We start from the raw sequence: 22,363 nt of genomic DNA on the forward strand, positions 1-22,363 counted from the left end.
GATATCCACAGCAGTGTTTGGAGAGGTTAATGCTCTACTGACCTCTCTCCTACCTAGGCCACAGTGGTCTCAGAAAATGTGGTTTCAGTGCTTTGCAGATGCTTGGGAGAGGCTTAAGAACTATACTTAAGATGTGAGGAAGGGCATTAGCCTACTCTGGCTGCTCTTCACTAATGGGATGACTTAGAGAGCTTCCCTCTGTGACTGCAGAGTGACATCTCTAGCGGAATCAGAAATATATCCACCAGGTACAGCTTTTTAGGTTTGAGGCAGGAAGCTTAAAATTCTAACAAGTACACATTAAAACCAACCAGCACTGGTCCAAGGGTATGTTGGTTTTGGGTTTTTTGTTTTTTTGCAATAGCAGCAGACTGATTTCCTTTTAAAAATGGTTGTTTCCAGTGACTGGAAAGTTCAGTACCTTGCATGGGTTTCAGAGAAGGGGGCTTATGGGAGGAGAGCAAAGTGCTAAAAAGAGCATAATTTCTATTCGACCACTGTAGTTTGTCACACTAAGTGTATCGTAGGGAAAAATAAGAAAGATAAGTAATGGGCCAGACCCTTTGGCACTGTCTGTTCCTGAGCTGCACAGCTGGAGAGGAGCTGGCTGGTGTCTGGTGGCAGAGGAGCCTCTGAACTGACTCACTTGGCTCTCCTCCAGCGTTTGCTGGGGAAAGAACACACACCACTGTGCTTTGTTTGGAGAAAATGTAATCCAGACTAGCACATAGCTTTGGATACTAGGCTTAGATGTCAGATTTTCTATAACACTTCAACATAACACTCCTAAATCACCTTTTAGTTGTATTGTTCTCTATTTGATTATCAGGTCAGCAGACCAGAGCTCTGATGTTTATACAGGTGCATGCAAGAAGTTTAGTGGGATTGATTATTCAAAAATAGTGCATGGAATTGCATTTGCCCCCAGCATGTGCTAGAATTGAGGAGTTAGCATATTTGCAACTCCTATAGTCAAGTGTCTAATTTAATATCTAATAATATTTGGCAAAATCAGATGGGGCAAGTAAAAATGAAAGGCTGCTAACACAAGAAAATACATCAATATGTCTTAAGGTACATTTGAGGGCTGTGAAAGCTATTCTTCAGTCTGTATTCATTTGTCTGAATAGTTTATGCAAACTGAAATGCAAAAAGGGCAGACTGCTGCTCACAGACATGCAGGGAAAGGAAATTGGCTGACAACTGTGGTGTTTTGCATTTTTAAGTATGTTTGAAAAATGTCATTTAAGACCTTTCAATAGAAAAAACATCAGGCAGCATTGCAGGTTTTAGCCAAAAATAAATTTGTGGTCTAGCTTGTGCATTTTAAAGAGGCTAGGTCTCAATATTTGCCTTACTTTATGGTTATTCTGACAGTTCTTCTGCCAGTTTTGTATAATTGAAAGGAAATGAATGCAATCTCCCAGTAGGAGCAAAAATTACACAGAGAAGGAGGGGAAGAAAATGTTCTTCCCTAAAGGCACCACCTAGGAATTGCTTGGCAAAATAAAGAGTTCCAGAAGAACCTCAAGCTCAGAGAGGTCACGCAGCCACCGCTCACTGCCACAGGCAGGTTTGTTTAACTCTGCTGAAGTCCACACTGACTTTATGCAAGCTAAGCACATGGAAGATCACACGTGGTGATTTGTTGGTCTTATCTAGTTTTACAGTGATGTTTGTGAAGTACTGTTTGAATTGTCTGTAATCAGTACTTGAACATCTCTATCAGGCATAATTGTAAAACAGGTAAACAGATGGGACTGTGAGCAATCGGTCTTCCACGTGCTTCCAGGATTTTTCCTTCCATCTAGTTTTGATTGACATTCTCTTAGCAATGTAGCTGAGCTTGAATAGTTACACACCTCACATACCAGCCTCCTGAAGAGTCAGAAGTGCTCAGGACACAAGACATCAATTCCTTCTCTGATTAACCAGAACATGCCTTTTCCTACCCGGTAGGTTTCCTGTTGCAATTCCCAATGTGTTGCCATCACAAAGCCAGCCTGCACTCGGAAGTGGCCTGGTATGCATCAGCTGGTTTTTGTCTTTTTGTCTGATTGCTTTTAGAAGGTCACATAGCATTAAGGGGTTGTCATCAGGGCAGCTGAGAGAAGTTGAAACTCAGTGAGTCATCAGTAAGGGATCAGTTAGTTGCTAACTTTATCACTTACTAAAGTATGTTTGTTTCTCTCTAGGAAAGACGAAAAGAATTTGAGAGCAATCTGCAAAAGGCAGGTTTGGAACTAGAAACAGAAGACAAGAAGGTAAAAAAAAAAAAAAGGAAAAATTAGGATGAGAGAAGTAGACTTGCAAATTAATAAACCACTTTGTTTCTTTGGGAAAAATTATCAGTTATGCTTGTGGATTTCAGTGGAGTGTGACTTACTTAGGTGAAACAAGATTAATATGTTTGAGTCCTTTTTCTAGATACGTTCATAAGAATTGCGGAAGCAGAATAATTGTGATTCAAGAGGAAGAGATGGCTTTTGATTTCATAACGAAAAGAAAGTGGTTCCAAAATAGCTGTGATTTGATTTAAATCCGCTTAAATGGGAAGTATGCTCACAGCTACATTTAATCCTGCCTAACAATGAGTAATAAGTTTGGAAGGTTGGTGAATGGATTAGTTATGCCCAATGGATGTTGTAATTATGAGGAAAGGGTGAAACAACTTGAGGATGTTTGATTAGTGTTACTGTTTGGTTTAACAACTGGAGAACATGGGATTTTGACTGATGCAGTCAGTGTGCCAGAGGCTGGGTGGGGTAAAGTAACTCTTGATGAAGTTCAGACTTTGTAACATCCATGGATAGGGGATTCATTGAGCAATATGTCAAAAGTACCTTCTGATTGCCATTTTCTGCTGTGTATGCAGAGGAATACTGAAAGTACACTGTTGGGTGAGACCTATGATAAGAATATTTCTTGTATTTCCAGTGCATTCAGTGTAATGACAATTTTCAGGCCTCAGTGTATGAGATTAATATAGTTTGAAAAGCCTTTTTGAGCTTTTAGTAGTGCAAAGATTGTTTTTATGAATGGATAACGACTCAGATAAGCTTTTCAATTAAATATATATATATATACAAAAAGTTCCCCTATTCCCGCCTCCTTTTTTTTTTTAAACCTTTCAGAAATATGTAAAAGTGAATAAATTGTGTATAAAAACTGTTCCCATAAATCTTGCAATAAAACACAGTTTGGTCTGACGTCTGATTTAGCTGGTTTAACTTTCCCGGGGCAGGAATCTGAAGATGGCAAGATCTTTTTTGTGAAGATCCACGCGCCGTGGGAGGTTCTGATCACGTACGCAGAGGTGCTGAACATCAAAGTTCCCATCAAGGAAAATGACATTCCCTCCACGGTGGAGAACCCCCTGGACTGCATGCTTTTCCCACTCAGGCTGCCCGAGAAGGTGATGCACCCTGAGCCGGATTATTTCACGGCCCCGTTCAGCAAGGACAAGCAGGAGCTGTACCTCATAAACGACGAGAGCACTTTCTTCTCCCCGTCCATGAGGAACAGAATAGTACGTACATCAGTTTGGCTGCTCGCATTTACATGCAGTTTTACACAGCCCCATCAGAATATTCCTGCAAGGAAGGAGGGAGCATAGAAACTCTGGTGTCCGTGGTAGATACAGGGAAGCCTGGGTGCCTGTGTGTCCTTCTTAGAAATCTGGTGTGATACTTGTTGGAACGGATCTTCTGAGTGTCTGTAAGGCAGTTGTGCCCTCAGTATTTTTACATGGGGTAAGGCCTTCTGAAGAAATACCTCCTGCTTTTGCATATTGTTCCAGCAGATTACACACAGTGCACGACCATTGTAGGGTTCTGTTAAATGGCCTTAAAATAGGAAAGTTCTGAAATTCCTGTGTTTGAATCCCAGGTTAATTATATTCTTACACGTTGCCCTTATGGAACAGAAGAAGGGAAGAAAAAATTTGGGATTAAGAGACTGCTAAACAATGGCACCTATACAGCTGCATATCCTCTTCATGATGTAAGTATTTTAGCTTTCTGCTTCCTTGAGCATTTCCCAGTGTTTTCAATCTTTTACCTGCTGTGAATTTGCAGTTTCCAGCAGATACAAAAATGTACTCAAACCCTTCCATTTGTCCCATTGATTCTGTTTAATAATACACAAAACATATTTACCAGCCCTGCTATTTGTCTTTTATGTGCTGAAATGTTTCTTCCTGTGGAGGAGTTTTTAGGATATACCCATGTGTCAGTCACATCATTTCTTTAGAGACTTATATCTCTGAATTCTACCATAAGGCATTTTTAGATACTTTATATAGATTTATATTTTTAAATGTTTGCAAATATTTTGTCTTTCCTTAGAAAATAAAAATAAATGGGTGAATGGACATTCCTTAGGTTATCAGTGGGAAATTTTAGTTGATCAGGATCTATGCTGTAGAAGGCTAGTCTAGGCTGGGAAGTAATTTATCCTGTTGGGACTACCAAAACCACGGATAATAAAAAGCAAGAATCTCTTCTATACAACTACAACCAAGCTTAAATGCTAAAAAATCATATGAAAAAATTCCCAAACTTGTGAGACAGACTCACGAATCTTCGTCTAAAAATACTTATTTAACCTCTTAAAACATTTTCAAAATGCAGACTTCAGGTTGTTTAAACTTCCTGATTTCTAGTTAGAAATTAATTTTCCTGCTTTTCTTTTTCTTTGATTTGCTCACAGTGCCAGTACTGGAAAAAGGCAAACGATCCCAACTGTGACAACGAGAGGTACACGCTCTACATGGAGTGGGCGCGTTTCCTGCGCTTCTACAAAGAGCAGCCTTTGGACCTTATCAGGTAAAATGCAGCCTGTGGTTTGTTGTGTTTCCCTGGGTTTTCACTGTAGTACAGCTGATATTCATTTGTAGCTTACAGATAATTCAGATTTAGAGAAACACATGCAGAGAATATCTTGGATTTTATAATCAATACACGAGTTTTTAAAGAGCAATTTGAAACGCTGAAATTTCAACACAGACTTGAAAAAACACTGATAAAAGCAGTTTGGAAGCTTGACTCTTAGTTTGTAAGCCTAAATTTAAACTCATCTCACCCAAGATCTCTTTTTCAGCCCATCCTAGACAACAAAATATTACTTTGTTCACAGGTTACAGTTCTCCATTTGTAACGCAGGTGGTTGTATTTCTGTGGATTATCCATTTCTCCTAAGCATATGATCAGGACTGGTGTACTCAGTTTCATTTGTGTAACTCTCTGGAAAAATCAGAAAATAAATCTTCATTTGCATTATCCTGTGGGAAAGAGAAAGAGTGATTTTAAAGCTGGAGCTTCTGCTAGGAGGAAAAAAGGGACGTTCAGTCATCTGGTTCATTCAGCTTGAGTATCTTCCCATGGCCAGCTTCAAATCATTTTTCCACTGTACATCAATGCATTTACTCTTATGTTAAAAGAGAGTTTTGCCAAGTGTTTCATTTTTACTCTGGCCAGATTGCTCTATTACAGTTATAAATTTTGCTTTTTATTCCTGTTAATTGCATATTTTTTTTTTATTTTTTTTTTTTTTTTTTTTTTTTGGGTATTCAGGAAGTACTATGGTGAGAAGATTGGAATCTATTTTGCCTGGCTGGGATTTTACACTGAGATGTTATTCCTTGCAGCAGTTGTTGGCTTAATCTGTTTTCTTTATGGCTTGTTTACAATGGATGAAAATATGAGCAGGTGAGTGCAACGTTGAAACTCTCCTGGGCAGAGTTAAACAACGTGAAAATTTAGTTCTTGCAAAAAAACTCCCAACAGATAACAAGCTTTAAGGCTTGTCAGACTAGAAAAATTTGTTCTTCATCTGTCTTTATTGATTGAAAAGGTGATGGGCCACTGATGTAGAACTTTTGACTATTAATTAGTAAGAATCAATTTGTAGGTGAAAAGCAATATTTTATTGCCATTTGGCAATAGCTTTTCATATTGGAGAACCTGCAATACATGAAGTCCTATGTACCACTTACATCTCTCAAAATTAAGTGTTTATTGTTGCCTTAAGCTTGTCTATTTAATCTATCTTGCAGAGCAGTCTGACCTTTTTGTGTAAGTCATCATTTGTACTCATACCAGAAGCATGAGTAAAACAGATCAGCAGTGTTCTCCCATCAAAGAGGGATCCAGTGTCTCAGCACCATAGGTTGTTTTTTTTTAAAATAAACATTGTATTTGTTTCATTAGAGGACCCCAGACATATTGTATTCAGGGACTGGAGGTGGGGAGAGGAAAAGAGGGTTGACATTTCATTGCCTACTGTTTTTTATAAGGAGGCTTCCAGAAAACTGTGAGTTTTAACCATAAAGGATGAATAAGAGGTTTAAATTCTCATCTATTCTATCGAATTATGTCATTTTGAGACTTGTATTTTAGCTAGGTTAAGAATTCACCTGGGAATACTGCTATACGTGTTCAGATTTCTCTGGATACTGAAGGACTATCACAGGATTGTAAACTTCACCCACTGTCATAGTTAAATTGAAGTAGCAAATTTTTCTGCAGATAGCAAAGCTGAAGTTACCTCTCAGCTTTTAGAAGAGGTGCTGACCTGCTGACAAATAACAGGGTTTATATCTCACCCAAAAGCAGTGCCTGTGCTGTATAGCTCCTGACACTCCTGATTCTTTGCTGATAGAATCAGAAAGCCCATACTGAGGGAGCTGTTAATTTTACTTCTTGTAGCAGCTGCTTCATTTCTTGGCTTGCCCTGACCAGCCACAGGTTAACACCAGTGAATGTGACAAGATGTGGCATCTTTGCTGTGAAGCTGCAAATCCTGAGCTTTGAACAAGTGGAGTTCTTATTTTATTTAATTTTCAAACAAATTTTGTGTAACAGCTCTTAAGATGCTACGGAAACAGATACTTTATAATGTTTTCCTCCTCAGCAAAGAAATCTGTGACCCTGCAATTGGAGGAGAAATCATCATGTGCCCACTTTGTGACCAGGACTGCGACTACTGGCGACTAAACACCACCTGTCAGTCTTCACAGGTCTGTGTCTGATTCTGCAGCCAGTTGTTATTTTTGTTCATCCTGAAAACTCTTTTGGTACTGACCTGTTCCTGGGTATTCTGTTGCAGTATTCCCATTTGTTTGACAACGTGGCAACTCTTTTTTTTGCCATTTTCATGGGCATATGGGGTGAGTATGTTTCATAAGTTTTATGTCAAGCATTAAGATCATGACCAAGCTGCTGAGGGACAGGAGGGAAGTGGGAGGAAGGGGAATAATGGCTACACTTCAGTATCGTGCCTCAGATGCAAAAGTGATAGAGTAAAAATTAGTTTAAGTTACAGGGGAATTAAGAGGAACACAGAGGGATTGAAAAACCTGAAGAAAATCCAGCAGATATCTAAGATATCATAAGGATATTATAAATATTATGTACTCTTAACTGCTAACATTTGTTTTTTTCCTTTGTAACCAGAGAGGTCCAACATTATGCAGCCCATGAAAGAGTCCTCTCTGCTAAGCCCTGCACATTATCACTGTCATTGTGAGAGAGTGGAGAGCTTTTGTGTCTTTTAAGATCATATTGTGTTAAATATATATTCTTTTTTTAAACTCCGTGAAGGTTTATAAATACAGGATAGCATAGTTATTTTCATCATTTCCTTAAATATATCTCGTTTCATGCTGTTTGTGTGAAGTATCGTAATTAAATGTTCAGTTTGAATATAGATATTTCATTAGCTCACAAAGATCTCTGTGCTAGCAGAAAATCTGTTTATTTGTTATCAAAGGATCTCACCACTAACTTTTTTCATATAGAATTATTAAAAAAAATCTAATAAGATGATGTTGTAGGGCTGCTGTACTAAACTTTTCTTGTTTTTTAAGCACTAGCATTTGTGTGACATGGATTAGTCATTCAGGAAGTACCAGCCAATGGGTTTAGAACTGCAGAAGATAAGCTTTCCTGTGTTTGTATTAACCATGAAGCCTCCCAGTTCAATTAAGAACAATCAGATTACTAAATGTTTACATTTTAAAGTAATTTATATAGGGTTCTTAAAGTGTTATATAGTATTATATACTTTATTGTTGTTTATATATGAAATCAGTTCCCTCTAGTGTCTTAAAAAATTCTTAAGCCAGCCTAACTCTTGATCATATGAAAAACACCAGACATTCACTGTCTTTAAAATGACCATGATATCAAATAAGCATCAAAATGCAACAGAAATCTTTGAACTTGAATAGCCATGCTGCTTATTTGTAGTCATTATTCATGTGTTGCAGGTTTATACACAAGCAATTATTTGTATCATCAGGTTCTTTTGTTAATTCCATGTTGTTTCTTGCATATGAGAAGTAGTTAAACTGTAATTGAACATGGCTCTCATAACCATGGAGATACCTGTATGTCTTGGCATCTTCCTTGTCATCCACTTCTGGAATTCAATTAGCTAATAAATCACTGGATTCGTATTATGATCTTAGCTGTGAACTCTCATAGGCAGTCAGTGAAAATAGATGGGTTGCACTGAGGATAAATGATAAACCACAGAACAGAAGCCAGTGCAGAAGTAAGTTGAACTTGGTTCATGAACTTATTAATTTCTTCCTTAACCGTATTTTAACATTTCCAAATCGTAGTTACGCTTTTCTTGGAGTTTTGGAAGAGACGGCAAGCTAGACTGAAATATGAGTGGGACTTGGTTGATTTTGAAGAGGAACAGCAGCAACTCCAGCTGAGGCCTGAGTACGAGGCAAAGTGTACCCAGAAGAAGAGGAATCCTGTAACTCAGGTAAGGAGTGTGGACACACATGCAAGTTCAGCTGTACGTTGAGAGTTTCATAACGTGCAAATTGATGTGTTAACTCAGGAAAACAAAGGCAAAGTTTATGGCTTTAACACCATCTTTGCAGCATCCTTCATGTTTCAGGGCAGCAGTCTCTGAAATCTTCTTGCCTTTAAAAGCACTCTTTCTCATCCCTGCACAACATAAGAAGAAGCAGTTGCCTTGATCTAAAGACAGATAAGTGGGTTAGCTGTGGTTTTGGTTCTCATATATAACTGCTTTGTTTGGGGAACACTGGAGAGATGAAGATTGCTGAACTGTCTCTGAAATCTAATTGAGATATGATTAATGACACTATTTAATGCACTATTATTAAACTTATATATAAATACTTACTTCACAGTCTTAAGCTGTGCCAGGGGAGGTTTAGGTTGGACATTAGGAAGAAATTCTTTACAGAGCGAGTGATCAGACATTGGAATGTGCTGCCCAGGGAGGTGGTGGAGTCACTGTCCCTGGAGGTATTTAAGAAGAGACTGGATGTGGCACTGTCATGATCTTGTAGACAAAGTGGTGTTGGGTCATAGGTTGAATGACCTCAGAGGGCTTTTCCAACCTAGTTGATTCTGTGGTTCTGTAATTGTTTTCATTTATATTTAATTTAGGTAGGAGTATTTGACAAATGTAGAGATCAGCTGGTTGCATTTCAATACGACACCTACCACCTCAGTTCGATGTATTTTAAAATCATCTTTTGTAGAATTGCATGTAAATAGCTTATTGGCACTAGTCCTAAGTATACTTAAATAACAAAGTCTTCAGAAAAGAAATCGAAGCTTCGCCAGAACACAGGAAGAATCATTGTCATATAAACAATAGCCCTGTCTTTCAGGGTTTCTCTCCTTAATTGTTAGGAAATACATACACTAATCTTATTTCTCGTGAGAGAGAGTTTTTCCCCTTCCACATGTGCAGCATTAATTCTGCTGATGTACTTGTAACTAGCACAGTGCACACATTGCACAGAGCTCTTTGATAACTGTGCACCATGATTTTAGGCGTAACTCTGCTGAGGGTGTTCATTTCTGCATGCTCAGGAAAACAGCTACAGGTGCATCAATTCTTTATTGGTTAGTTCTACTAATTGAAAACACGTGCCTGCCTGTCGTGTGTTAGTTGCTGGTTTTCTAGATTCATCCAGATCCCTTAGTTGGGGGGGGGGTTTACCTTTATTTAGGAAATAGAAATGCACTGTAATATATTTTTCTGATCTCAGAGGGAGATACTGCTCTGCTCTGTGCTTTCTAAGTATGCATTAACAATTTCCATAAAAATTCAATGGCTGTACAAGTCTTATTCTATGACACATCAATTTATTGTCTTGTTGGTTTTTCAGAAGCTTTTTTGCAGCAGGGTTTAGCAGTGATCCTTATCAGTACCCAGTAATAGGGTAGCTTGCACAAGGTTGCCACTCTGTGGTGTAATTTCCTTTCATTAGAACATGTGCAATACTGAGCACATGGAATGACAGTGCTTTCAAGTTGATTCTGCAGACTGATATGGTTTTGTGGATATGGGGCAATGACTTTATTGTGTCCCACAGCTGACTTTGCTTCACTCAGAAAATTACTTCCTCATTAGTCCTGTCCGTGATTCAAAGTTCTAGGTGCGCCGAAACCAAAATTGCCCATCTGGAGGCTTTGATTAACAGCTCGTTTGTTTATGATGCTAAACTATCTAACTAGATCACAGCTAAGATCTGGTTTTGCTGACTGCAAGAGAATTCTATTTGACATAAATAATGAAGCATTCGATTCGAACTTAGGCTCTGTCGTTGCACATTACTGCCTACACTACATTTCTACAGCATAAAACTTGTTGAATAGCCTAGAGTATGTGAAATATTTGCTCTTAGTATAGAATATATGTATTTTTTATTAACACAAAATAGGTATAAAATGTTATAAGCCTGTGTAAAGTCACCCAATATGGATGCTTGTGTCTTACCTTCAACTGTTTCCTAAAGTTCTATTAATGGAGCCTTTAACTATTACCATGATGCTTGTCTGTAACACTCGATGCCACTTTGCTTAAGAGGAGTGTGAGCTTTCCACAGTGCCTTGTCCCAAAGATTTATCAAATTCAGTTTTTTTTTTTTACTAAAATCTTCTTCCACTGGCATTAGTTCTTAAATGATCCTTTAATAACACATGTAGTTTGATATTTTAGGAATTAGAATAGCAAAAACTTTACACATGTGTTATATGGGGATACTGGCATGGGTAGGACCCGGTTGCCTGGTGCTGTAGCAGAGCTTGGCAGCTGCATTCGTAGGCAATTCTTCAACCAAAAAAACAATAAAATTGAAGGAGTGGAGGGAACCACTCTCTGACTGGCACATACAAATGACAATTTTAAGAATCCACAGCATGAAGACTTTACAAACCTTGAGCCGAGTTTTGGACTCAAAGCTGTAGGACTGACCTAGCCTTACAGTGATAGTTCATGAAGTTGGTCTTTTTCCTTCAGCTACTGATTGCTTTTGCAAAGGTTTAACCATTCTTTCCAGGTATTGTCTTTACTTTTAGCAGTTTTATGGCCACTTCTGTCCTAATCTTTTTGCCCCCTGCCCCAACACATTCAAAATCATGTCCTGTCTGCCATTTTTGAGAGTGGGGGGGGGTTCTGAGTGGTTTTCCTTGGATGTGGGCACTTTCACACAGCTGATCAGAGCTCTGTGTAATGCTTGATGTTGGAATAAGATGAACTGTCTTCTACTTGACTGTTTCAGGAGATGGAGCCTTATTTGCCTTTAACTAGCCAGGCTGTGCGGTTCTGCATCTCAGGAACTACAGTGTTGTTCTGGGTGAGCATCTTTTTGAATCGTTGCTTTAACATATGTCAGAGTTGCTGACAGTTTAATCTAACTTGTCCCTTCCACCTCCATTTCTATGAGTCCGTGTTCTTCTGCATTTTTTTTTTCAAATAGCAGTATTAATTTGTCTGCTTTTCCTGTGCTGACAAAACAATTTCATTGGGCTTAATGTATCTACAAAATAATTTTATTGGGTTTAACGTGCCTAACACAACAAAGGATTTTGCTTGTGCACTTTGCATTTCAGCGCCGCTGAACTCATCCCCTCGAAGGATACGATTTGAAAAATGTAAAGTTCAGTGGTGTGCATCTTATTCCCAGAGTTCTGTGCATACAGCTGTGCTAAGCTGCAGGTGTATTTGGGCTCTCTGTCCCTCTCCCAGGTGTCTCTGATCATTGCCAGCATGATCGCCGTGATCGTGTATCGCCTGGCGGTGTACGCGGCCTTCGCCAGCCTCATGGAGAACACCCAGACCTTGCAGCCCATCAGCGGGTTGCTGACCCCTCAGCTGGCAACCTCAGTCACAGCCTCGTGCCTCAATTTTGTCATCATCATGATCCTGAACTTCTTCTATGAGAGAATAGCCATCTGGATTACTGATATGGGTAAGCAGAGGTACTTGAAGACAAAACTCTGAGGGAATCATTGAAGGTAGAACCCGTCGTTGTTCTTAACTCAGGCACAGTGGGAGCATTGTAGCTAGAAGCAGCTTGCAGCAATGAGTTGGGTGTATCCACAGCCACACTGAACATTTTCCCTCCATCTCAGTAGTTCTCATAACCTGGTTTCTCTTTGTATAATGTTTGCTTATATTAAAACTAGTCCACAGAGACAATCACAGATCTGAACATAATTATCTTGTATTATATTAGAGTATTAGAGTCACCAAAGCATTCTCAGACTGTCTTGATCTACCAGTATTTCAATTAGAAATCCTGTAGATATATTTCTAAAAACAGATCACAGCCATCTTTACAAGGAAAAAAGACTAAATAATCATGACTCTTAATCTGGGGGGAAAGAAAGGAGGGTGGGGGATAGGATAGGACAGTACATTTGTCATTTTTTCCGGAGTGCTGTTTCCCTTAGCTCCGTCTTTTCAGATTTGGAGTTACACAGGTGGAAGGCAGAGGTTGAGCAGGATGAGGAGCTGTGCCTAAGATTGTGGCTGTAGCCATTGGAAGCATGTCCTGCAGAGCTGGAGGAGCCTGTAGGCAGGCAGGCCCAGAAGGATCAACTACTTCTGTAGCAGATTTTATATTTGACTTTTGCTTGCATGCTGGGAATACCCTTCCCTAGAAGCCCTTGTTACATATTTTATTTGATTTGATTTGTCCTTAATGATTTAGATGTACAAGTCCCTGCAGATGTTTTATAGAAAGAAAAGAAATGCAGAATGTTCAACCTGGGGGGGAGAGCTGAAAATACTAGGTGCTTGTAGTTTGTACAGCTGTCATAAAAATAGTTGGGTGATTATTTTTTTTAATGAGGTCTTGCAAGTGGAGTTCAGAATTGAAAGGTGTTTCTTGTAGAAACTTAAAGAGATGTTTCATTTAGTTTCTTTTGATTTATCATGGACCATCTCTTGTCTCTGTGATCTGTATTGCTTATCTCACTTGGCCAAATTAGACCAAGCAGAAACAGAACAAGTAATAAATAAAATTGCCCATAGCAAACACAGAAACAAAGGGAAAATCATAATTTTTTTATCTTTCTTTCCTGAGGTGCAAGAATTATAGGCATGAAGGCTCAGCAGTGTTATTTTGCTGGTTGCAAGTGTGGAGGATTAGTTTCTTGAGTGCCAGCACTAGCTGTGGTCCTGGGTTACAGGGGGGAAATATCAGTTCACTTGTGTGGGGCTGCTGCCCTCCTCTGGGCAGACCTTCTTCACTCTGCAACTCTTGAAAAGGTTAGGCCAGATTTGGTTTTCAGACATGCAGGTACAACCTGCCCCTGGTGCTCTGAACGTTTTGTATGCCTGACATCAATAATTTGGACAGCTCAGTGAAAATACAAATATCTTAAGGAGCTGCAGCCTAGGCACACTGCCTCCCCTGAGTACTGCCTCCTCTGCCACACACTCCCATGCTGGGTTCCCAGGAAATACCTTATGTTCTTATGGCATGCAAACCTACACCAAGCTTGCAACCATCAGTTTATTCAGATATGGAAAATAACTCTACCATAAGGTAGGTGAGTTCAACATGTCTGCCAGGTCCTGACCAATTCAGAGGGATTTGAATGCTTGTAGTGTATTTTCTTCCCCTGTTTCCCAACTTGAGTTGGTTATATGTTATCATTTAAGTGAACATTTAACAGCAATGTGCTTAGGGCTTCCTGCTACCTTTAAAAATATAGATGTGATGGACAATGAGCAGCAAGGGGCAGTAAAATCCTAAGCTTGGTGATGTTCGATACCATCAAGATGCTTGTACCCTTCCCTGTTCTTCCCTCCATTATGAGACTCATCTTTCAGAGGCACATCCAATTTCTGCTGATTTCAGTGTTACATACAGCATTTTGGAAAAAAAAATACTGTTACATACTTCTCTACTACAAAGAAAAAAATAATCATGTGTGTTGCTAACAGTGAAATTCTCATCCTGCAGGAGACCCTGGTAGTTACTGTTTGAAATTCATGTTGGATCTCCTAAAATAGTGTAATATTTGGGAAGGGACAAGTGCTAGTGGACAGTACAAAGAAGTGGAAATTAAAGCTTATAAAAATTTAAAACATGAATTTCCTTTACCTGCTTGCTCCAAACATTGCACTGTAAATTAAGGGTAGAGTGTCTGAGAGCAGGAACTTCATCTGGTGAAATACTTGTAGGTGTTTTTCTTTTCCTTTTTTTTTTTTTCCTTTCACATCACTAGTGCATTATGAATATTTATGAATCTGTATCCTTCTAAAGGGAATAAAGGAGAATAACATTACTGTTTTCTGATTTCACAGAGATCCCCAGAACTCATATGGAATATGAGAACAGGCTCACTATGAAAATGTTTTTGTTCCAGTTTGTCAACTACTATTCATCCTGCTTCTACGTGGCCTTCTTCAAAGGGAAGTTTGTTGGTTACCCAGGTGCCTACACATACATGTTTAATCGCTGGAGAAATGAAGAGGTAAGACTTCCTTGATTAAGGTGGATTGTTCCCTTCAACCCATGCAATCATAAATTTCCAACTGCAGGGTTGGTCTGAACTGAGCTGGACCTCAGCTGGCCATCCTGAGGCTGATGGTGGGGCTTCCAAGGACTCTTCCTGCTGTCAGGGAAACACAAGCTGTGAAAATCTGTCAGTCACAAGAGTGAAAAATCAAAAAGCGTTCCTCGGCCCCAGTTCTCCTGAAATATCAGTAGGTCTCTCACCTTAGCTCTTAAAAAAAAAAAGTCTGGTGCTGAGAGCTCACTGAGAGCCACAGATTCGCCTTGCTGGGGCTGAGGGATGGGGACCACACGCAGATCCTGCTGCTGAAGCATCTCTGAGTTACTCTGTCTTCAAATGGTGGTTGTGTTTTGGTGGGTGTTTTATCACACGCTTTGAGCACTGAAAGCCCTTCTGTAACAGCCTTCCTGGGAGGGTAGCTCAGCTGGCAGCCCAGCTGGAAATTAAGTGTTGTCCTAACAAGTTTGAGAACTCCTGTCATTCATTTATGCAGTAGCAGAATATGCTCTATCTGGGTAATGCCCATTATTGGTGTCCATTAACCCCCGGGTTGTCTCCCCCAGTGTGACCCTGCGGGCTGCTTGATAGAACTGACGACACAGCTCACCATAGTCATGGCTGGCAAACAGATCTGGGGGAATATCCAAGAGGCCTTTGTACCGTAAGTTCTCTCTTCCACTGAGATGCTCATCTTATATAGCCAGAGGAAGTTCTTGGAAGGAGTGATAACAAGTATTGCCATATGAAAAAACTAAGAATTCTGTAAATCAGGCACAGATTCTGACAAGTAGACTAATTTCATAGAGGCTTTTGGCCTATTCCTGTGAAATCTATGCTTGTAAAAGCACATTGCTTGCTTAGAGAAAGGGAAGACTTCACAGATTTCACAAAATATTCTGAGCTGGAAGGGACCCACATGGATCATCGATGCCCAGCTCTTGAGTGAATGGCCCATACAGGGATCAAACCCACAAACTCAGTGTTAGTAGCCCCATGTTCTAACCAACTGAGCTAATCTGATCTGCCTCACTCATTGTTAACTTTTCTCTGCATATGCAGCTGGATTTGTAACTGGTGGGGTCGTCGGAAAGCCAGAAATAATCCCGAAAATTTATACAGTCGCTGGGAGCAAGACCATGATCTGCAGACATTTGGAGCCTTAGGCCTGTTCTATGAATATTTAGAAATGGGTAAGTTTAAAATTACACATTTGGAATTGAGGACAAGACACCTTGTACTGACACTTTGAAAAAAACAGCTTCTCAATTCATTGTTATGGGTTGATTCATCTGCTTAACTGCTGGAAATCACTAAATAGGTCAGCCTAATTAAAAAAAAAAAAGCTGTCTTTGCATCTTGAACTGCAGGGAATTTCACAGAAACACTGCAAAGACTGTTTGTTTCCCTCATTTGAACAGGGAACATTGTTCTCAGTGCAGCCAGCTGCCTCCGTGTCTGTTCTGTTCTTGTTCCAAAGCATACTCTTAGCTGATGTAGTGGAAATTTTAAGTATGGGATGAGTGCCAGATATGCTGTAAGGATGGGTACTGCAGACATGAGATCTGTGAACTGGCTCAGGGAGAATCCCTTCAGCTTTAGGTTTGCACTGATCAGTGCTTCCCTGCAGTCCAGCAGAGGGAGCCTGGGTGATGGAGCAGTGCTTCCCAAAGGTGAGGGGAAGACGTCAGCATATAACATCAGTTTACTAAACCTGAGAAACTAAAACTAAAACTGAAGCCAAGCCAAATCTAAAAGGCACTTAAAAAAAATATTTGTCTATTATGAGGACACATTTTGTTGAAAAGTGGACCTTTGTATTATTTGATTTCTACAGAAATAAATGTTCTAGAGATGTTTAGCGTTATTATTGTCACTTAACAATTAATTTCATACAAGGCTGTGATCTTGTGAAATTAATACACTCAGAACAGTCAGTGTTGTCAGCCATACCCTTGCTCTTCCAGAATCAACTGAACCAGTGTGCTCCACTGTTGTCCTGGGGCTGCTAAGCTAATAGGAATTTTGTTGCTTGTCCAAGGTGAAGAACTCATCACTGAAATCATGGAAGAGCTGATGACTGGTGTATGGGAATTTATTTTTATCCACTACCTAAACCATAAAAAATATTCTATTTCCTGTTTTTGAAATATAGTGGCACTATTGGCTCTGCACTAAGATATTTAATTTTGGTAATATCCGAAAGGATCATTTGTGTATTTTATTTGCAGTTCTTAAACTAATGTTAAAACTCTCCAGTGGAACTATTGCATACAGAATTGGTGTGAAAGTTTTGACTAAATCAGTACCAATAGGTGGAGGTAAAGTTATGATAAAAGTAAAAGTATTTCCTCTTTTCCAGTTAGGAGTATAGTTAATAAGTAAAAGGAGAACAGGATTGCTCTGTACAAACTGCAGGAGAAGAAGACTACCTTGTTTGTCTCTCATAATTGAGAAATTTGATGTATAAGTTCATCCCAGTTGCCCAACAGTTACACACCACTCATGCAAGAACTGCAGCACCATGGAAGAACTGGTACTGGAAGAACTGCTGGCAGCAGCATTTCACAGGACCCAAATGCCTGTTCCTGTGGCTGCTGCTGAATGGCAGCCTGAAGAGACTGCAGAAGGCTTGGGGCTGGGGCTGGTTGTCACTTGATCAGGCCAGGGCTGCACATGATTTGTTGTGCAGCCTGGCAGAAGTTTGCCGTTTGTCTGTGAGTGGCGGTCCCTCGTCACCCTGAGGTGAGGTGCCCCTTTTGTAGGGGCAGATTTTGACACTTTCCTTTTCTCCCTTGCAGTCATTCAGTTTGGATTCATTACTCTCTTCGTGGCATCCTTTCCCCTGGCTCCCCTTCTTGCTCTGATGAACAATATCCTGGAGATTCGAGTAGACTCCTGGAAATTAACCACCCAGTACAGGAGACCTGTGGCTGCAAAAGCACACAGCATAGGAGTCTGGCAGGAAATCCTGAATGGAATGGCCATCCTGTCTGTTGTCACTAATGTAAGTATGTTAACTGTGCTACATCAACACTGGTTCTTCCATGTACTCAAAATGTGAAGAATTAAAAATCAGCTGATGCTTTTTCTCCTTCATCAGCACTGTCATGTTGCCCTACAGAAATATCCTCAAACCATTTGGGTGGTTTGGCTTCTCCTTGTGTGGACAACGGGCAGCTCCCAATTCACGTTTCCTTGGACCATAATCTTTCATTCAGTTGTCTGTGTTTTCCGGCCTTTTGGAACGGCATAGGCCAGTCAGAGGCTTAGTCTGATGAACCACACTGATTGCCCAGAGGGGACTATAGGGGACAGGAAAGGTGGATGAATTCTGTGGGTGAGATGCATTTTTGTCCTGGTCACTATGAGGCCTGTTCTGTGGGAATTCTGCTCATTCAGGTGCTTCACGATGCCCCTGTGGGAGCAGTGGCTCCTCTTCATAAATTGGAAACTAAATGCTATGCCAGTGTTTCATCTAAAGCATACTGTAAAGAGACTGCTGAGCAAAAGAAATGCCTCTTTCTAGTGTATTTCAGGCAACAAACCCACTTGCAGGTATTGCCTAAGTAGCAAGACCCCTCTGCCCTTTCAGTATCTCAGGTTTCGAGTAAAAATGTGCTGAAGCTGCACTCAGCATCTCTTACCAAGTGCCCTAATCGTGCTTCTTACCCTTCCTTAAAATATTCAGGGTAATGCCAGGGTGACAGAACTACAACCCCTTTATGAATCTGCTCACAAATTTTTTGTGCCGCTTTCTTAATTTCTTTTTCCAATTTCTTTTCAGGCATTTATTGTGGCATTCACATCAGATATGATCCCTCGTTTAGTGTACTACTATGCTTATTATGAAAATGAAGACTCACCTATGTCTGGATACATAAACAACAGTCTGTCAGTGTTTCTAATCTCAGATTTTCCTGACAGAAACAAACCTAAAGAGAATCCAGAAAACTTTGTTATATGCAGGTTGGTGTAATAATAAATATTTTATCACTTTGTTTAGAATACAGCATAAAAAATCAGAGCAAATCTGAGTAGACCATTAGAAATTAAATTATGTCATTCTGATCATTCTAAAGTGTGAGAGGTAATATTTAGGCTATGAACAAGGTAGTGCCTGAGGTGGTAAGAGCTCAAGCCAGTAACAAAAACCATCACCTCAAAAAAAATCACTGCTGAGAGTCTCACTGCTAGGGTACTTCCTGCTTTTTTTTTGTTTACTTAATTAAACTGTTGATTTTTGAGTGATGAAGGAGATTTATGTCCCTAAGGTATCAAACTTCAGCCTATATTTTCAAAGGTTTCCAGGCTGCATCAGTGGACAAGGAATCAGCATAAAGGAGATCTTTAGATTCCAAAGTGGAAAACAAGATATGGTCTTTTGAGTCAATCCTTATTTTGCTCGATAACACCAATGATCAGACCTGTCCTGCTTTCATTTTAAAAACAGTCCCTTCTCAATACGAGAAGCACTGGAGATTCTAGAATAATCATGAAAGAGCTTTGGAGAAGTCCATGGTAAAAGAAAAGTATTGACTTGGTGATAAAAAATCTCAAACTGAAAAACCCCAAACCAACCACCTCAGCACTTTTAGAAGCAGCTACATTTGTGTGATGGTGTAGAACACTTACTCAGAACTGTCCTTCTGTGAAACCCTGCTTCTGCCCAGTCCACAGCCTGTCACAGTTATTCATGTCCATTACCATGTGATACATCCCATCACTCTGTCCTGTTTTATTTGATCACTGTCTGAAAAACAAGTAACCCATGTACCGGGTCTCACACATCGCACATCCTCATCTCTGCTCTGTTGCTGTGAATGTGAGGGTGTTTAGGCAAACAAAAGATAGAAACAAATTGAGAGGCAACCTTTTTCTGCAAAAGGAAACAGACCATTTAAAACAAGAAAAGGTTCCTTAAGTGACAGCTGTATTTGCTTGTAAGTGTCACTAAGCTTGTAGTCTGTCCCAGGCTGACTGTGACATTCCACCTTTGCATGTCTGTCATTCCAACAGGTACAGAGACTATCGATATCCTCCAGATCATGAGAGGAAATACTTACACAGTATGCAGTTCTGGCACATTCTTGCTGCAAAACTGGCCTTTATAATTATCATGGAGGTAAGTTGCCTGCAAAATTTCCTTCAGAAATTGGTACCTTATAGATTCTCTAGATAGTTAATAATGTTACAGAAAATAGGATTGCTGGGAGTATGAAATAATTTCTTCTCTAAGTAATACCAAGTACTCATGTCCTAAATGATTACTATTATTGGGCCTTTCAACTTCAGCAAATTAACCTCAGACTAGGAGCAATGAAAACACCTGAGGAGACTGCTAATGTTGATCAAAATCACCAGCAAAATAAAAAATGTCTTTATACAGGTGGAAGAAATGTGAACCACCAGGACTAGCACTTGTCTCACTTTCACAAATTATTTTGCAGTGATGTATATTGGCTAAAAATAGCTAAATCAATAGTTTGGGTAACTGGCACTTCAGTGTTAAGCCACTGTTGAGCAAGTTATGAAGGGAAAAGGGAGTAGTTAAAGTGCTCTTCTCACCCCTTTTCCTGCTGTGCTTTATCAGCTCTCAGTAGCTGAGCGTTATCAACACAGCTATGTGAACTGTCTAACAAACCACACAGGGGACTTAGAAAGCCAGAGTTGAGATTCAGACCCTGACACTTCCCTCTTGGGTTTGCTAATTTCCCATTAATGGTTGGGAATTAAAATTTCTGCATAAAAGAATGTGTTTTAATCTTCATGCACATTTTAGATACACGTTAGCTTGGTATTATGTAGTGTTCCGGGACAGCCAAATGAAATGTATTCTCTTTGTGAAGAGAAAGTGACCTTTTTGGTGTTAGATAAAACAAGAGGTGTTTCATTTGGTAATGAGTTGTTACTTCTTTTTTTTTTTTTTTTTTAGCATGTTGTATTCATCGTCAAATTCTTTGTAGCGTGGATGATTCCTGATGTCCCTGCAGATGTGAAAGCCAAGATAAAACGTGAAAAGTATTTAACACAAAAAATCCTACATGAGTATGAACTTGAAAAACTGAAGGAGAGACTGTGTCAAGGTGATAAACGAGCCACAGAGAAAGAATTCATCGCCACGGAAGGGAGAATGGAGTTATCCAGAGCAATGTAGCCATGAAACCAGCTGTTTGGGATTTAGCTCATTTTAGCTTTTTTTGTCTGTGGTTTGCTCAGTATGCGTCATGTTGAAAGCTATAGGAGAGTTCAATCCTTCACTTTCAGTCCAAAGATTTTTAGACTTTTCTTTAAAAGTTTTACTGAGCTTTCAAGGTTTAGGAAAATCAACTGTTTGACTTCAGCACTGGTTTTTATTTACCCGTGACTTTGACTAATAACTGTAATCTTGTACTCCTAGAATTTGGACTCCTGGTATAGGGACTGTTACCCTCAAAGGGCTCACAGGGTATGATAAGGTCATTACCACCAAGCCCTCCCCCCTGTTGCTAACAGCAAAGTTCCAGGCTATATCCCAGCTGAATGAAAGGGATATCATAGAGGACTGCTCTGTGGAAAATGCTGAGAATTACTATTATGTTATGTGATCATTTAAATAGGAGAACACTCCTGATACAAGGGTTAGGATTTGGGGCTTTTTTTTATTATATCCACTATGTCTTATGAAACATTGGTTTGCAGCTTTGAACTTCTATATGTTTTGTAGAAGGAATTGATTTTTTAAAATTTATATTGGCTTAATTCCACTTGGAATTATTTATAGGCATAGAATTCAGTTAATACATACTAGTGAAGTAAACAAAAAGCCATAATTTATTTTTATAAAGATATAATTTGCCAAAGAGTTTGCTCTTTAAATGTTGATATTGTGGAATCATCTAACTGCAGTGGCTTTTGAAAATATGTGTCCAGTTTGGAGAAGTACAGTTATTTTATTTCTCAGTCTCAAAACCTGCCATTTTTGGAAGATTACATTTGACAGTTTTGGCCAAAGCTGCTCCTTTATTTATTTATTTGTTTGGATTCTCTGTGAATGCCAGCAAAGGGCTAAAGCTGTGTGTCTGTACCCGGTGCCTACTGTGGAGTGTGACTGCACAGGGCAGTGGGCTGCGAGCTGGGCCTCCACACTAATTGATCTGGCTGGATGGTTTGTTCTTGGACTTCCATCCAAAGGATTTTAAGCAGGCTGGATAATCAATGCTTATGCTGTTATTGTCCTTATACATAGGAGCTTGGGGTTGTTCTTTTCTTTTTGCTTTGGTTTTTTTTTTTGTTTTTGTTTTTGTTTTTTTTTTTTATTTTTAATCTTTAAGAAGGGTATTTTTTTCTGTTTTGTTATGGGGCTTTTCTACAAAGTTACTGAATTTATAAATGTATAATAACTACTTGTGCAAAGTAGCTTCCAGCTGTTTATGAATGTGCCCTCATTTCCTAATTCGAAGCATTTTAGGCATTTTTATGATTTTTGCTGTATATTTAAAACATATCAACGCTTCCATGCTTAGTGCCTTGTTTCTCTGCATCTGGAAAAAGGTGTGAAAATTATCTCTGTT

General features: G+C 39.4%; 1 protein-coding gene across 3 annotated transcripts in view; it reads left to right on the forward strand.

Moving 5' to 3' along the window:
* The window catches only part of ANO5 (anoctamin 5), a 52,756-nt gene extending 30,668 nt beyond the window's left edge, over positions 1 to 22,088 (forward strand). For all 3 annotated transcript variants that reach the window (XM_039386011.1, XM_027732474.2, XM_027732475.2), the window contains 17 exons: positions 2,196 to 2,264; positions 3,245 to 3,529; positions 3,889 to 4,002; positions 4,711 to 4,826; positions 5,574 to 5,708; positions 6,913 to 7,018; positions 7,108 to 7,168; positions 8,627 to 8,778; positions 11,564 to 11,638; positions 12,031 to 12,253; positions 14,602 to 14,771; positions 15,377 to 15,474; positions 15,873 to 16,003; positions 17,612 to 17,817; positions 18,598 to 18,779; positions 19,830 to 19,935; positions 20,746 to 22,088. In XM_039386011.1, coding sequence (XP_039241945.1) covers positions 2,196 to 2,264; positions 3,245 to 3,529; positions 3,889 to 4,002; positions 4,711 to 4,826; positions 5,574 to 5,708; positions 6,913 to 7,018; positions 7,108 to 7,168; positions 8,627 to 8,778; positions 11,564 to 11,638; positions 12,031 to 12,253; positions 14,602 to 14,771; positions 15,377 to 15,474; positions 15,873 to 16,003; positions 17,612 to 17,817; positions 18,598 to 18,779; positions 19,830 to 19,935; positions 20,746 to 20,967 — 2,451 coding nt within the window. In that variant the 3' untranslated portion in view covers positions 20,968 to 22,088. The remainder of the gene's footprint in view (positions 1 to 2,195; positions 2,265 to 3,244; positions 3,530 to 3,888; positions 4,003 to 4,710; positions 4,827 to 5,573; positions 5,709 to 6,912; positions 7,019 to 7,107; positions 7,169 to 8,626; positions 8,779 to 11,563; positions 11,639 to 12,030; positions 12,254 to 14,601; positions 14,772 to 15,376; positions 15,475 to 15,872; positions 16,004 to 17,611; positions 17,818 to 18,597; positions 18,780 to 19,829; positions 19,936 to 20,745) is intronic.
* The last annotated feature ends 275 nt before the right edge of the window (positions 22,089 to 22,363 follow it).

This window comes from Pipra filicauda, unplaced genomic scaffold (assembly GCF_003945595.2).
Source record: "Pipra filicauda isolate LSUMZ 115617 unplaced genomic scaffold, ASM394559v2 scaffold45_size4122338_pilon, whole genome shotgun sequence".
NCBI lineage: Eukaryota > Metazoa > Chordata > Aves > Passeriformes > Pipridae > Pipra > Pipra filicauda.